The sequence below is a fragment of the Candoia aspera genome, chromosome 6 (assembly GCF_035149785.1).
Source record: "Candoia aspera isolate rCanAsp1 chromosome 6, rCanAsp1.hap2, whole genome shotgun sequence".
Taxonomy (NCBI): domain Eukaryota; kingdom Metazoa; phylum Chordata; class Lepidosauria; order Squamata; family Boidae; genus Candoia; species Candoia aspera.
This window is the reverse complement of record NC_086158.1, coordinates 26,149,210-26,164,504: the sequence shown is the minus strand read 5'-3', so window position 1 is coordinate 26,164,504 and position 15,295 is coordinate 26,149,210. Positions and strand designations below refer to the sequence as shown.

The following is a 15,295-nucleotide window of genomic DNA, read 5'->3' as shown; positions in this document are numbered from 1 at the left end:
CTGCAATGTGACAAATACATCTGAATCTGAACATCACCAGCTTATATCCCCAATAATACAGCAGTGTGAAAAAAGTTGATTCTTTTATTGTTTACCCTGTTTTATTTATGGGGTTTCTTAAGGGGAGGAGGAAAAAAGTAGAAACAGGCAGAAGTGCCAAGCCCAAATGGCCCACTGCAACCCCTACAGCATGCATGAACAAGCAAAAACTTAAGTAAACTGATTTTTTTTTCATTTTTTAAAAGGGAGCTGGTTAACAGGACCTTCCTCCAAGTATCTGTATTTTAAGTAGCCATTTGACTGCAATTTACATATGCATGCCAGGTCTCAAATTCCTCTTTCTCCTGCCAAGAAATAATGGCCCAAAACCCCACTTTGACTATATGGGCGGAAGGCAGAGGAGAAGATATTTTAATGAAGAGAAAAGTCAAAAGATTGGAAAACTAGGCCTAAGCTTGGACTCCCAAGCGGAGTTTTCAACTCAGCAGTCTGTTCTCTTCTTCCTTGATTCTTCTTGCCTGGCATAAAGTTTGAATATCAGACAAGCTTTTCCATTTGCCTCTTGTCAATCACAGCCCAGCAGAGACTGATGAGGCCTTCAGCTTGTCCAGTCAACCAGCAGGGAGGATCCCAAGAAGGGGGTGACACAGGAATTCCTTTTCAATGGCACAGAAGAAGGTGATCATGTCTTAATGTTCTTACCCGATTGCCAGCTAAAAGGAAAGGCAAAGTAGTAGAAGTGGGAACTTTCTGATGCCAGATACACCAAGCCAAGCAGTACAACTGGAAGAAAAGTACAGACATTTTGTCTTCCTGTGTCTAGAAGCTTACAAATCCAGATCTTTTAGAGCTGGAAAGCAGTAAAATTTTTACCAGGTCTATCATTTCCAGGATTTCTTTCTCCAGATGTGTTGGACTATATTTCCTTTGCTCAGCATATAACTGCGGTGCTTGTTGGAGAAGATGGGAGTTGTAGAACAATGTATCTGGAGGCACCTGGTTTGGGAAAGTTATTTTAAAACAAGGGCAGGCAGCCCTTTGGTGGAGCAGTATCTCTTTCTCTTAACCTTTTTGGGGGTAGCTGAAAGCTTACAAAGGTGTAATGGAGCCTCTTTGATGAAAACTAGCCATTTTGCCCCAGATTTTGTGATGTGATTTGGGGAAACTCTAGGGACTGCAAATTTGGGGCTGCAGGTAGCATGCAGGTTGCACATTTGTTCCAAAAGGTTGGAACATTCCCCAAGATCTGGATTCTATCATTACCTTGAAATTAATTACAAAGATGTCCCTAAAACCAAAGTACTCCACATTGTTTCAGCAACTCTCCTTTTCTAGCTATTTTGCAGCCCTTGTGTAATAAGGTTGCTAACTCTTGAATATACCTTATGCCTTTGAAAATAACACAGTGAGGAAATGTATGGTGTACAATGAAATTTATACCACTCAGGTTAATATCACTCCAAATGGAAAAGTGAGGAAGAAATGGAGGCAGGCAAAGCATCTTCTACCTGAAGCATCTTCTACCTGGAACAACTTCCATTGCTCCTCAGGGCCAATTGTTATCAACAGCTCTGTGGGGAAAATCTTGTTGATTTATGTTTCTGTATTTTTATTTTATTAATGTATTTTGATATTGCACACAAGCCATTTTGGAAAGATCTGTATTGCTAAAAGTAGTATAGTAGTAGTAATAATACTAACAGTGTTTAACAAAGGAGAAAGTTTCAAAGCAATAAAAAGCAACTTAACAATCCTGTGCAACAAATATTCCTCACTCCTAGTAAAGGTAATGGGATTATTTGAGAAAAGCACAAAAATACAAAAGGAAACAACATTTGAATTAAAAGGATAGGAAAAAAGGGCAGAACCCTAGTTCACTTTGGTGTTTTGGCCAAGAGAATTCCCCCCCCCCCAATGCTCCTTTTGCAAGAAGAACTGAATAGGAAGACATGGGATCCATTACTTTAAGCAAACGTGCATGCCCTGAAGGGGTACATCTTGCTGCCAAAAATTCCTCTAGCCTAGTTCTAGATTAGCCTTCCCCAAATCTGTGCCTCCAGTTGTACATCATTTTTCATCTGCTTGGAGAAACCTGTATTAGAGTACACGGAAAATGTACTGTTATAGATACATGGTATGTGCCTCTATCACAAAGACAAGCAAAAATAACTTTGAAATAACCACCACTTGGTCAAGGATAAACTCGTTCTCTTTTCTCTTAAAATCCAAATATTAAAGTTACCTTTTCCACATAGCTATCGGCATTGCCCCCCAAACTCAGAGCAACATTTTCTCAATGTAGCAAACTCCTATGCACCTCCCAAGACATTGAGAAGGTGCCATGTTGGGAATGTCTGATCTACCTGTAAAACAAGCCCAAGCATCTAATTCTGTTGCTGGTGTATGTTTTTCTTGCACAGAATTGATTAATGAAAATTAATACCCTGCTACCTTTGGATATTAAGTAAAACAAAATAGAAAATCATCTCATACATGTCCCTGATCTAGCTTGTCTCTTATTCTTGAAGGGGAAAAACAATAGGGAGGCCTCCAGGTGCACAAGAAAACATTTATTAATCTCAATATATTTTAGAAAAACTCCTTCTTCTGGGACACTATAGACATAAATAAAAAACGTAATGGTAGAACTTTAAGCACTTTCATAACTTAAACAACCAGGAACAGAACAACCAAATTGTTTATTATTTGGAAAGTTCTCTCTGGAATACTGAAACTTAAATCTCCTTGTGTTTTAGAAATCTATTCCTTCTGTCTAACCATATTAGGAAAAAGAAACAATCTAGATCTAGCATAGGACAGCCCCAATACTGATATGGATTCTATAGTGCATGCACAAGCTAGAGAAGATATTCTCATCGTAACCAATAAAGCAGGGATAGGGAATTTATAGTGAGAAACACTGCATTTTTAGTTTAGATCAGTAACACATATAAGTAAAAAAATCAAATGATTGTGCTAGGAGTGTTGCAGATGTTTAACTCATAGCTGTATGCCACGAAGAACAGTAACCCCCCCCCCAAAAAAAAGTGAGAACCAGAACTGTTTCCTTTAAAAACTGTGAATTTCAATTCATGTCCAGTTCTTGGGGACTGCCTGGACAAGTCCCTGTAGTTTTCTTGGCAAGGTTTTTCAGAAGTGCTTTGCCATTGCCTCCTTCCTAGGGTTGAGAGAAAGTGACTGGTCCAAGGTCACCCAGCTGGCTTTGTGCCTAAAGTGGGACTAGAACTCACAGTCTCCTGGTTTCTAGCCTGATGCCTTAACCACCACACCAAACTGGCTCTCATTTAATCAGATTATCTTTGCTAATAAAACATTTACAAGGGTTTGTTGTACCCTTTCTTGAAAACCAAGATGAAAAATAAAGTAGGTAAGTCATACAGGAAAACAATTTTTTCAGCTCTTAATAGGAAGCAGCACAACAGTAAACACACACGTAAGTACAGACCAGGACAGAGACCTAGAAAAACTTCAGTCTCCAACTTGTTCATGGCAAATTTTCCAATACATTTTTTTTTGCTTAAATATCTTAGGACAATAGACAAAGGTATAACTTGCTTTTGAACAGATTTTTGCCAGACTATTGGATTTGACTCCTTATCCAATTTCCATTTGTTGTCTAGCAGGATGTTGGCTCAGCAGGCTTGGTTTCAGGGCCCGTGGGCTGGTCTAAAAAACCTGCTCTATAACCTTCGGATTTGAACCAAAAAAAATCCGTTTTCCTTTGGCTACAAAAAGGTGCTAAGTGCCTGGGACTAACATGTGCTATCAAAGTTCTGGAAAATATCATTTGCAATTAGGAACGCAGTCTCTCTGTCTCTGTCTGTCTCTCTCTCTATACACGCACACACACACATATACACAGACTCAACTATATATCTATATCTATATCTAGTTCAGGACATGCAACATTTCCAGAGCAAAATCACTGGTATTGCCAGCTATGGCTGGGAAAGACTACTGTTGGAATTTTTTGAAAGTCATTGCCAATCTTTACAAATATACGAGATAAATAGAGCAATACTCCGACTCAGTAAAAGTCAGCCTTTATATTTAGGTACTTCTTCCCGCTTCTCTTTCCTTATCAGTTTTAATCATAATTTAGTATTAGCATCCATTACAGATGTTAATTACTATTAAAGCTAATTGGGTTCCATCTTAGCTGGAATTGAAATACCTATTTCAGATCTTAGTTCACCATATTTTTGAATTATGATGCTAAAAGAATGCCATGCAGCACAATTTTATGCATGTCTGTGCAAAAGTAGATCCAGTTGTATTAACGGGAGTTACTTCAGGTAAGCATGCAGTTAGGGTTAGTTGGAGTTAAGTAGAGAGTTAAGTAGAGACCACAGTCATTATTATGAGATGGGTGGTAAAGAAATATTACAAATAAATAAATAAATGTTACATTTAAATGTTACATTTAAATACAATGTAGAGAGTACAAAGTTAACTTTTCAAATAAAAACAAATTCACCTATAAAAGTGGTTGTGTTCACGCTGTTGCTGAGCAATGGCCTTTTAACCATGGTTTGCTGAATGAATCAGTGTTTAGATTACATATAACACACCATAAAACTTTGTAGAAAGCAAAGTTGTTGGGTTCATACATCTTGCTAAGTCAAAACCACAAAAACCATGCTATAATGGTGATGTGTAAACCCAGCAAGACAGGGTCTTCATGTAACAAAATTGCCTTTTTTAATGGAATCTTAAAGTTGAAATTGTTGTTGGGAGTCATCTAGTCCAACCCCCTGATATAAAATATGCAATTACAACATCCTTTGCTTAAATGCATATTTAATAAACCTGCAAAATAACAGGAAATCTGCTTATGAAGGAAGCATTCAAGGTCAGTTCTCCATTCACTTGGCAATCAGTTAATAATGAGTATAGCTAGATTTCCATGTAACAAACTAACCAATCACATTTTCGCTTATCGTATCATACAAACTCAGCCTATATTTTTAGTTTAAGTTTCAGTATGTCATTTGAACCAACACTGTTTTTTCTTACTGACCATAAGGGTATATAGCTCCCTCATGGTAATGTACATGAACCCAAAGAGAGCCATGTGTGATAGGAAAGCCCATAAAATGCTCATTTGGCTAAAAAAACAAAAACTATCTTGCATTCATCTTCAAGTACAGGAAATTTGAACCCAACGTTTGAAGAAATTTGTATTCCATAAACCTTTGCATTAAGAAATTTACATTCCATAAATCTCAAGGTCCAATCCTAATATTTAAAATGGCATTCACACTATCAATATTAAAAAAGCGATATACACATATCTTAAAGAAATACACATGTCAAAGATTCAGAGAAGTGTATATGAATGATGAAGGACTGATTTTCCAACTATAGTTCTCTCTTCCTTAGGAGTTTAGCTACATTTATGAGGTGCTATAAAATGTATACTGTATATAGGCTTTTGTGTCATAACTAATTAAAGCACATCATGGTGGAAAGTTAATTTCAGTTTCAAACAATGTTATTGACCCTAATCCTCCAGGATATCACAAGAAACAAGCTCATAATTACCATTTAGTATGAATAGATTGTTCTGTGGCTATTGGAATTTACTCAGGTTTCTTCTTTATATTTAGCTCACATGGTACATGTTCTACTATCCAGTGATTGTTTTATGTCCTAAGTATCTACAGCAGTGAGAATTACTGTAAGAAAGGGAAGGCTTCACTTTTGCTTAATTTAAAAAATATATATAATTAAATATATTGAAGATTATTCATAGCACAAATCATTCTTTTAAAACTTGTAAATCTTTCCACAAGATACACCCAGATGAGATGCAAGTGAATCAGCCATTCACAAATTAGTATTTCTTTAACAAATAGAATATTTGATACAGTTAAATAAACAAGAACTTGCTAGGCCCAAAAGGTTTGCACAGGGACCTTGGATATCCATCAAGAAGCTTCTGTACTTTCTGACCGACTCTAATTGCTGGACTTAGTCCCCAAAGGAGAATATAACAGAGTTTACACATCATAAATCATTATGCACGGTCAACCAATTGTGTTGTTTGTCAATAAAAGAGATTAGAAGAGAAGGTCACAATTATTTGAAACTCTTGTTCCTCTTTAGCTTCCTGTTACTCACCAAGGTTGGGTTGCGACATAGCCATTGATCGCTGTGATACTGGGGTGGAAGTGGCTGAAGGATGATGGCTCATATGATTCAATGGCTGGGTCATAGTCTTTCGAGGATCTTGCCAAGTTGTAATTTTCTCTATATGGCTACAAAAGATAAAGTTGGGGGTTATTATGATTATTCCAATCCTAATTTTAATTACATGTTGCTCATTTGTTTACGCCATCTATCAGTCTGCCTTCCTACTTCTTCTTGGCCTCATAATATTAATACATATAAGTATCCAAAATTGCTATTTGTCCACTTTTCTGTCATATTAGTTTACTACCATCACAGATCTGATTAAATATCTGTATTTGAGAGGAATAAACAAAAATGCCAAATTCAGCATATCTACAAGGCTATTCTCCAAAGCAGCCACCAATGTGTCTATAGAAATTACTCAGTTACATTTGACTGTCTCCGTATTATTGGACGTTGTCTTGCAAACAAAGATAGGAATATGCAAACTTTGGAGAAATCTCAAGGCCAAAGTTCTTGGAACATGTGAGAATTCTTGAATCCTGCAAAAGTTAATTTTCTATTTATCTAAAAGCATTAACCCTTATTGCATTAATTACTGGTCTTCTTAGAGCCTGAAATTTCTTCATCAATTTTTATTATTTTCTTCTTTTCTAAATCCTTTAGACTATCCTGCCTCCAAATATCTTGATATCCCCTGAACCTGTTTTTTATACATTATTTTCCCTATAGCAGAGCAAATGCATTCTACAGTGGGATACTTCCCTTCCATTCACTCCAGAGTGAGTGGAAGGGAAGTATCCCACTGTAGAATGCATTTGCACTCTTTGCACTCCACTCTTTAATTCTGATGGCAATTCCTCTGGGAAGAGATGATTCCATTTCCAAGTATAATCCTGCCTTCCAACTTGGATGTACATGTAGTTAGCTACTTGTAACAGCTAGTTACAATTACACCCCTGGAGATTTAGCAAGGCCATCTTTCTATTCTAGCCCCCTAAAGAGCTTCTACCACTTTCATACATGAGTTCATATAGATGGGTCAGAAGAAACAAAACCATACCAATATCAATGTCTTGCAAGGTAGTTCAGAGAAGAAGCACACCCAGAAGAATGTGCTCTGCTTTATTGTATGGTTACATTAACAGAGGAGACAGGGGGAGGAGCCACAGCCAGGGCAGCTTGCCGATCGAAAGGTCGGCGGTTCGAATCCGCGCGGCGGGGTGAGCTTCCGTTGCTAGTCCCAGCTCCTGCACACCTAGCAGTTCGAAAACATGCAAATGTGAGTAGATTAATAGGTACCGCTTCGGCGGGCAGGTAACGGCGTTCTGTGAGTCATGCTGGCTACATGACCACGGACGGGTCCTTACGGACAACGCCGGCTCCAAGGCTTAGAAACGGAGATGAGCACCGCCCCCTAGAGTCGGACTCGACTGGACTTAACGTCAAGGGAAACCTTTACCTTTACCTTTAACCTGCAGAAGGAATGTGGGCATGGCAAACATCTGAGAAGGGACCCTCCCTAGTTTCTTGGGCTGTACAGGTCACGGGGGAAGAAATATACTTTGAGACTTGCAAGATTCTGTTAATGTAACCTTACAATAAAGTAGAATTAGCTCATCTGGGTGTGCTAATTCTGGACTACCTTGCAAGGCTGACACCTAACTCACACAACTACAAGCGTAGCCTCCTTGGCTGCCCTCAACATTAAAACCCCTGGGGGACATTTGTATGGCTACCACACAGTCCTCCATGTTTTTTATAAAGCATCTATGTAATCACTAGGAGTTGAAAGCAACTTGATGGTACGTAATCAATCAATCAGCTTAACTCCTGAAACTTGACTGAAGCATCCTTTGGCAGTAAGGTACTACAGAAAATAGTTCCTAGCAAAGATTAGGCCCTCTCCAGACATAAGTTCCCACTCAGATATTACCTCACTACTTAATTCCCTAACTCTGTCTTTGCTGCAGAAAACATAACACTGGAAGGTCCTTTTTCTACATCAGAAACAAGGCACTCAGCTCACCCAGGCAGTGACCCCCTAATAATGATATGGGGGCCCTATTCAATTCCAGCAACCAGTAGTACCTATATACCTATTCTTTATTTTTACCTTTCTCAAGTGTGCTTCAACTGAGCTCCTTCTAGCTTAGCATTCCAAAACTGGGGATGGAGCTATATCCTCCTGCATGAAGCACCATCAGAATCTTCTAGCTCTGCCTACTAAGCAAGATGAAGGGAGAAATCAGGATGCCCTGTTTCTACTGCAGAAAAGAAGACCTTCACAACAAATCCAATGTACTGCTCTTCATTCTTCCTTTTCTTCATCATTTTATACTTGTAAGCTTGTAGACAGAAACTCGATATTTTTTTTAAAAAAAATTACAATCGATGCTTTTAAAAATTTCTTATGAGTACTAAATAATAAAGTGTTAGTATATGAAGTGGCACAGATTCTGATGTAACTTCTAAAAAGCACTGAAAATTTAGCTTCACCTTTACCCTAGATTTTCAAGCTCTACAGCTCAGAAGCACTTTTGCTTTTCTGTATTATTTGCCCTTCCTTTCAACTACTGAGTCATTTCCTGACTTCAAGGTTTCTCTAGTTTTGCTTTCCAGCACTTGTTTCTCTTCTATATTCTTTAAACAATTTTTCTCTTCTTTTCCTTAAACTCTCTGCTGTCTAAACATCTAAGCTCTTTTGTTGTATACCATTAGCCTCAATCATATCTGATGCCTCTACATATGTTGGATGACAACTTCATAATTCCAGCTTTTGTTCAAGATGGTTAGGAATCGTGAGAGCTGTAGTTTAACACATATTGTAGTGATAGAAAAATTGCTGAAAAGGAACAGAATGGAATCTCAACGAATTCCTTTCTGAAGAAAGGGAGCAATGTGTGAAGTATTTTAGCTTAAGGAGAAAAAAAGAATGAGAAGAATATGATCAGTATTTACAAAATCATACATGGGGTAAAGAATATAGATAGAGAGAAAATTCTCCCTTTAGCTCTCTCACACCTCTAGAACCTGAGGTTATCCAAGACTCTCAGAGGGCAAACGTAAGATTTTCCACATGAGAAATTCACTGTCATACTATGTCTTGATTATTGCTAACTTAGCCTTTTCCTCCATGCAGTTGTCCAATTCCTTTTGGAGCAATCAAGTTGATCCTAGTTAGAGTAACCACCTACCACCTTCCGATTCACAGGCACCATACCACCAGAACTCTCTGTAGGAAAACACAGACGGGAAGGTATAATGGCACTCATGTCCTGCTTTAGTTTTCCAGAGGCATTCGGTAGGTCATATTAAAAAGGCTGGAAATAGTAGAGTTAAGCTATCCACAGGAAGAAACAGTGTATCTGATCAAACACCTAAGCACTCAGTTCTTGAATTTTATTTTATTTGATATTTTGATATAGGGACGCGGTGGCGCTGCGGGTTAAACCACTGAGCTGCCGATCGGAAGGTCGGCGGTTCGAAACCGCGCGGCGGGGTGAGCTCCCGTTGCTCGTCCCAGCTCCTGCTCACCTAGCAGTTCGAAAACATGCAAATGTGAGTAGATCAATAGATACCGCTTAGGCGGGAAGGTAACGGCGTTCCGAGTCGTCATGCTGGCCACATGACCCGGAAGTGTCTATGACAACGCCGGCTCCATGGCTTAGAAACGGAGATGAGCACCGCCCCCTAGAGTCGGACACGACTGGACTTTACGTCGAGGGAAACCTTTACCTTTTTTTGTTAATATTTCTAAGATGTTGAACATTCATCCTTAACGAAAAAAAGCTTTAAAGTTGATCCGTGTCCCCAATTTGTCATTACAGTATACACATTTTAGTTTAAGTATTAAAAACAAACAGAGTTTTAAATCACCCCACCCCTGGTAATAACAAGTATACCTAACAGTTTTGTACATCAGACCTATCAGTTCAGCAATTCTGGGCATACAGTAGTTATATTGTTTGCATTTTAAGCAGCAAAAACTGTATGTGCCATAGAAGCCTCAACTGATACACGGAGTACATTACCCACATATGTAATATAATATACTAAATCAGAAGCCATTAAAAATGTTGAAATATACTGTTTCAGGAAATTTCAAATGGAAAAAAAATGAAATGCAAACAGAAGAGTAGATATTAAAATTGGACAATAAAAAGGTTTTCTCTTCTCAAGGGAAGACAATGTAATGATCAACTAATAATCCTAACCTATCAGTAAAAGTAGAATTTTTATATGAAATCCCAATCATTCTTAACAGTAAATTCTTCTTGACTGTGCAAAAACCTAGTGTCACATGGGGCAGTTACACATAACTGTGGCTTCTGATGCTAGTTCATAAACTGGCATCAAAATACATTTCCTGTGTCATAAGTAATAGGATACTACAGTTTAGAGAACTAAAATACAAGAAGGAGAAAAGAAGTATGGAAAAGTATTTTTTTCCTCTGTGATAAAGAAAATATCAGAAATTGACCCATCTTATAATCTAATTCATACCCCACACTACTATATGCCATGGCTGTTTTGTTTGTTTGTCTAAGCCATAATTGCCTGAGCTCACACATCCTGCCACACCATAACGTAAATCACGATTTACAAATCACAATGGTTGGGTTCATCTACCATGGTAATCCAAAACCAGTCAAATCATATTATGGTTTAGTGCAACGTGTGAATCCAGCCCATTGAGGCTCCATTTTTTAATTTATGTCATACTGAAATCAATATTGGAATCAACTTCACATTGATTTTACTGAGAACTAAATTCAGCTAACGTAACTGGATATAATCTGACATGGTCTATTTTCCCAGCAGTACAAAAAGTGAGGAAAACATGTCTTTATCCATTACCAAACATAGGTACAATGACTTTAAAAGCTGTGAAATACATATACGACCCCCATTTTGTTAGCTACACGTTGAGCATCTAATAAGTGACTATAAATGTCTGGCTTCTGACTCAAAGTAAATGGAAACTTCTTTTACTAGATAAACTGGTACTTTACTTTAATGTATGAACAAAGCAATGAGCTCTTCTAAGAAATGACAGTGACAACAAAGGAAGTTGTTTATTTTAATAAGTCTGCCACTGAAATAGGCACCCATTGTTTCTAACCATGCTCTATTTTCCCTCCTGTTACTGGCATGCTGTAAATATCACAGTGCCAAGTGTTATCTACCCTTTTGGGAAACACATTTGTCACAACACTCCCTGCTGTAGCAGTTGCTTTCTTGCTCACCAAATTAGAATGAAAGGAACTGCAGAGCCTGGTTTCCCCCCCCTTTGTTTTGTCAGCCAGTTCTCCATCCCTTCAAACGTGGCTATCAGAGATGCCCTGCCCTAAAGGGGAGCCCTGCCATCTGCTTCTTGTCCTTCCATAACTATGAGCTCGATAATAACTATCTCTAAAATAAGGAGGCCCCAAAGCACCTTCTCTCAAAGTGGAGCTCACATGTAGGGATGGGGCAGGAAGAAAGGGAAAGCACAATGCCATGAAAATGTGAGGTGCATTTCTGGTTTGTGAAAGGAGAGGTAAGCTGGAAAGAAGGAGTACACAGAATCACCTAGATTTGCATGCAGATCAAAGACAGAAGCAAAACAAGGCTGGGCAGGTCCAGCCAAAGACATTATCCTGTCTGAGAAGACTGGAGACTGCCTTGTCCTCTCCTTAGACTGACAGATATTGTACGCCTGTTTAACACTAGAGTTCTCTCTCCACCATCCTAAATGTTGTCTTAAGGTAGACAGGCGAAACTTTCTGATGGCTGAGGTCAGTATTTAACATTTAGAAAGAGCTCAGGGCAAAAGGGATGGGTTGTGATGCAAATGGAAGGGACTGGAGTTGTTTTTGTTTTCTTCTTGTGGGTGTTGATGAAGGGTTTTGAGGAATTCCTTTGTTTTCTAATATTATGTTAATCCTATTTTAGGGATTATGTGACCATTGTAATGTCTTTCTTCCCTTGCTAGGGCAGAAAATTGCTCGACCAATTACAGTAATAATGGAGGAAACTCTGGGGGCTGCAAGAAAGAAACTTTGGAGTCACAGGTTGCTGCTTCCTATCTTAAGAGCACAGGACAGGGTACATGGGGCATGCAGTTCTCTCGTCCAGCAGCAGAATGTAGAGGCAGCTCTGAGGCTGGGAAATGGATTCTCTTCCTCTCCCCCAAAACACAGTCTGGGTAATTGTCTGGTCAAAAATTGGCAAAGTCAGGCATACCTGCATTAGAACCCACAAGAGGTGATTAAGTCTGATATTTGTATTAATTAGCATTAATTAATAGCAATAGAATTAACATTTAAAAGGAAAACAAAACTGGTATTCTAGTTTAAAGGTAGGCTATTTTTCTCTAAATCTAAACAATTCATTTAAAAGGTAAATTCCCTTAGGCTTAAATAAAGCCCCTGTAGTTGTAATTTCAAAAATAACTTTAATAAATTTGAGAGAAATAAAGGAAATAGCAATTATTTTAAAAAGCAAAAAGGAAAAGGAGAGGAAGAAGAGCCAGTTGTTTTTTTTAAACATTATCAACATTAAATCGTCACTGATCACTTGATAATATCTCACTTAACTAAAACACATCCCAAACCTAAATGCCATCCAATTGTTAGTCTTCCTCTGATTTTACTCAGCGTAGCTGTTCTATGCAGAGCTGAACAGAACTGTATACTGGACATAGGAAGCTACCATACATCAAATCAGACCATTAATCCATCTCTAGGATAGTCCACACCACACTTTCCTAACCTAGTCCTTTCTAAAAGTGATGATCTGGAAGAGACCAAGTTCATGGAAATCTAATTCCTACTGATCACAGCAGCACTATCCAGAGTTTCAGATAGGTGTGTCCTAAAAATGCTAAAGCATTTTCCTTTGGCATGCTCTATTACCAAACTACAGACAAATATTAAAATCATCAATGATCTTCATGGCTGACTAAGAATGTGAACATTGCTCTCTCAGGTTTCTCTCCAACTTTCTCTGCTTAGAAATTGGTGCAGCTATATGACTTCTAAGATCTGCTTTTAAATTAAACACTAACTTTTTTAGTTCTGGTTTTGCAGTGAAAAATCTGAAAACGAGTAAGTGATGGTTCTTATATTGTATCTCACATGCAGAAACTATTAGTCAACCCAGTGACTCACTGCTAGGCACATAAATTGCTTCTACTGGAAACCCCTACCAGGTGAATGAAACCTCTATCTATAGCTTTTGATCTATGGTGGCTCTTCGTTCATGCAAATCCTCATTTGGCTTTGCACTTAACCAATAGATGACCACCCTTACATCAACAAGGTTTTTATTTTCAACAGATTTACACCATATTTTGTGCAGCCCTCAGAAATATACAGTGCAGTGCCTACTATACAAGCAATGCATCATTGTTCGGAGTTACAAAAGAGGAAAATAAATGGAACAGTGATTCTAAACATATCTAGTGAATATACAAAACTGCTCAAATGATGTAGGGTTTATAGGATCTCAAATGTCACCGCTAAATTTGGGAGAGAAAGACAGGAATGTTCAGTATAAAGATTAGATGCTCAACTTGCTTTAAGCAAGAAACTTAGATTGTCCATCTAGTACCATTCTGGTGAAAGGAAAGCCTTTCAACTTCATTCAAGAACATGGCAAGCAAATCTCTGCAGAGGGATGGCTTCATTGTGGCATTTTTATTAGTGTGCTCAGGTTCAAGGAATTCAAAGAAAAGCTGTAGTTAGCAAATACTACTTGACTTCATAAGGTGGAAAACATACTTATTTTTAAACACTAGGACTGGCTTAAAATTAGCACTTCTATTTCAGCTATGCTCAGAGAAGAGGAAAAATGTATTTTTATTGGCCAAAAAAGCTACAGTAAGATACTGTAAGTAAAACAGTAAAAGAGAAAGATTTCATTTCTATATTTTGATTCAAGGCAATTATTTACTGCCCATGTATCATCTTTTCAGACATTTAAAATAAACATTACTAGACTTCTGTGGCTAAACTCAACATTTACTATTATAACCTCAAATTATTGCAACAGGGAATATCACCTTCAGTTCATTACAACAGAACTGCATCCAAATATGATATCATTCTATTAACTGAAGGCTTCTTAATCTCATAAAGGCTTGCATTAGTAGGATGAGGAGGAAGGCAACTGATGGCAAGCATCTCTTCCTTCTTGCAGCCCTATTAAGTCTGTTCCTTTGGAACAGCCTGGGAGGTAGTGAAGGGGCTGGGGGGAAATTGTCAATATTGGTGTCTCTACTAGTCAATATTGGTGTCTCTACTGTATCCCTTTGCTGTCATGTGGACACTTTGAAGTCCACATGACAGCAGAGGGATACAGAACACTCTAAATTCTTTGCTGCCATCTAGTGATTGTCTGGATTTTTACAACCTGTACAGGTAGTCCTCATTTAGCGATTGCCTTGTTTAGTGACTATTTGTAGTTACAATCATGATGAAAAAGTACCTTTACAACCAATCCTCACATTTACGACCTTTGCAGGTCTGTAAAGCAAAGGAAAGCTGAAGTTAAGACCATAAGTAAAGTTGTGGTTTCACTTAGTGACTATTTCACTTAACAACTGAGTTGCCAGTCCCAATTGTGGTCACTAAACAAGGACTACCTGTGTCTGATACCTCTAGCCCAAAGGTTTTCAGACTTTGACTGCTGCAGAACCTGATAGTTAAAGAAAAAGAATTCCTGGAACACCTGATTGAGAGACAAAGCTCCAGTGATGGAAAATTGGCTGCATTTGGGTGATTTTTTTTCTCCCCCTTCATTTCTCACAGACCCCATCAAGTTCTTGTGGAACCTTAGGGTTCTGTGGAATACAGTTTGAAATACCCTGTTCTAGCCTCCCCTTTTATTGCATGAACCAAAGCCTCCACTAGAGGCTTTAGGTTTAAAAAATACATTTTTAAAAACGTCCCTCTTGGCCTTGCATAAGGCTTTGAAGACTTGGCTCTGTGCTTGAGCATGTGTGTTGGGTGTGTGATGGAGCCCGTTTCTTGATTATGCTAAATGACTGATTGTTGCTTCTTTAATTTTTCCTGGCTGCTATATGTTTTATGGGTGCACGTGTATATGTTTTTATCATTTTTAATACTGTTAGCCACCCAGAGTCATATATTTG

The 15,295-nt window shown here is 38.2% G+C and overlaps 1 protein-coding gene across 1 annotated transcript in view; it reads right to left on the bottom strand.

Annotated features, from left to right (window-relative positions):
- Nucleotides 1-15,295, bottom strand: part of WWTR1 (WW domain containing transcription regulator 1) — a 100,106-nt gene that overhangs the window by 35,247 nt on the left and 49,564 nt on the right. The window contains exon 2 of the mRNA XM_063306595.1: nucleotides 6,145-6,281. Coding sequence (XP_063162665.1) covers nucleotides 6,145-6,281 — 137 coding nt within the window. The remainder of the gene's footprint in view (nucleotides 1-6,144; nucleotides 6,282-15,295) is intronic.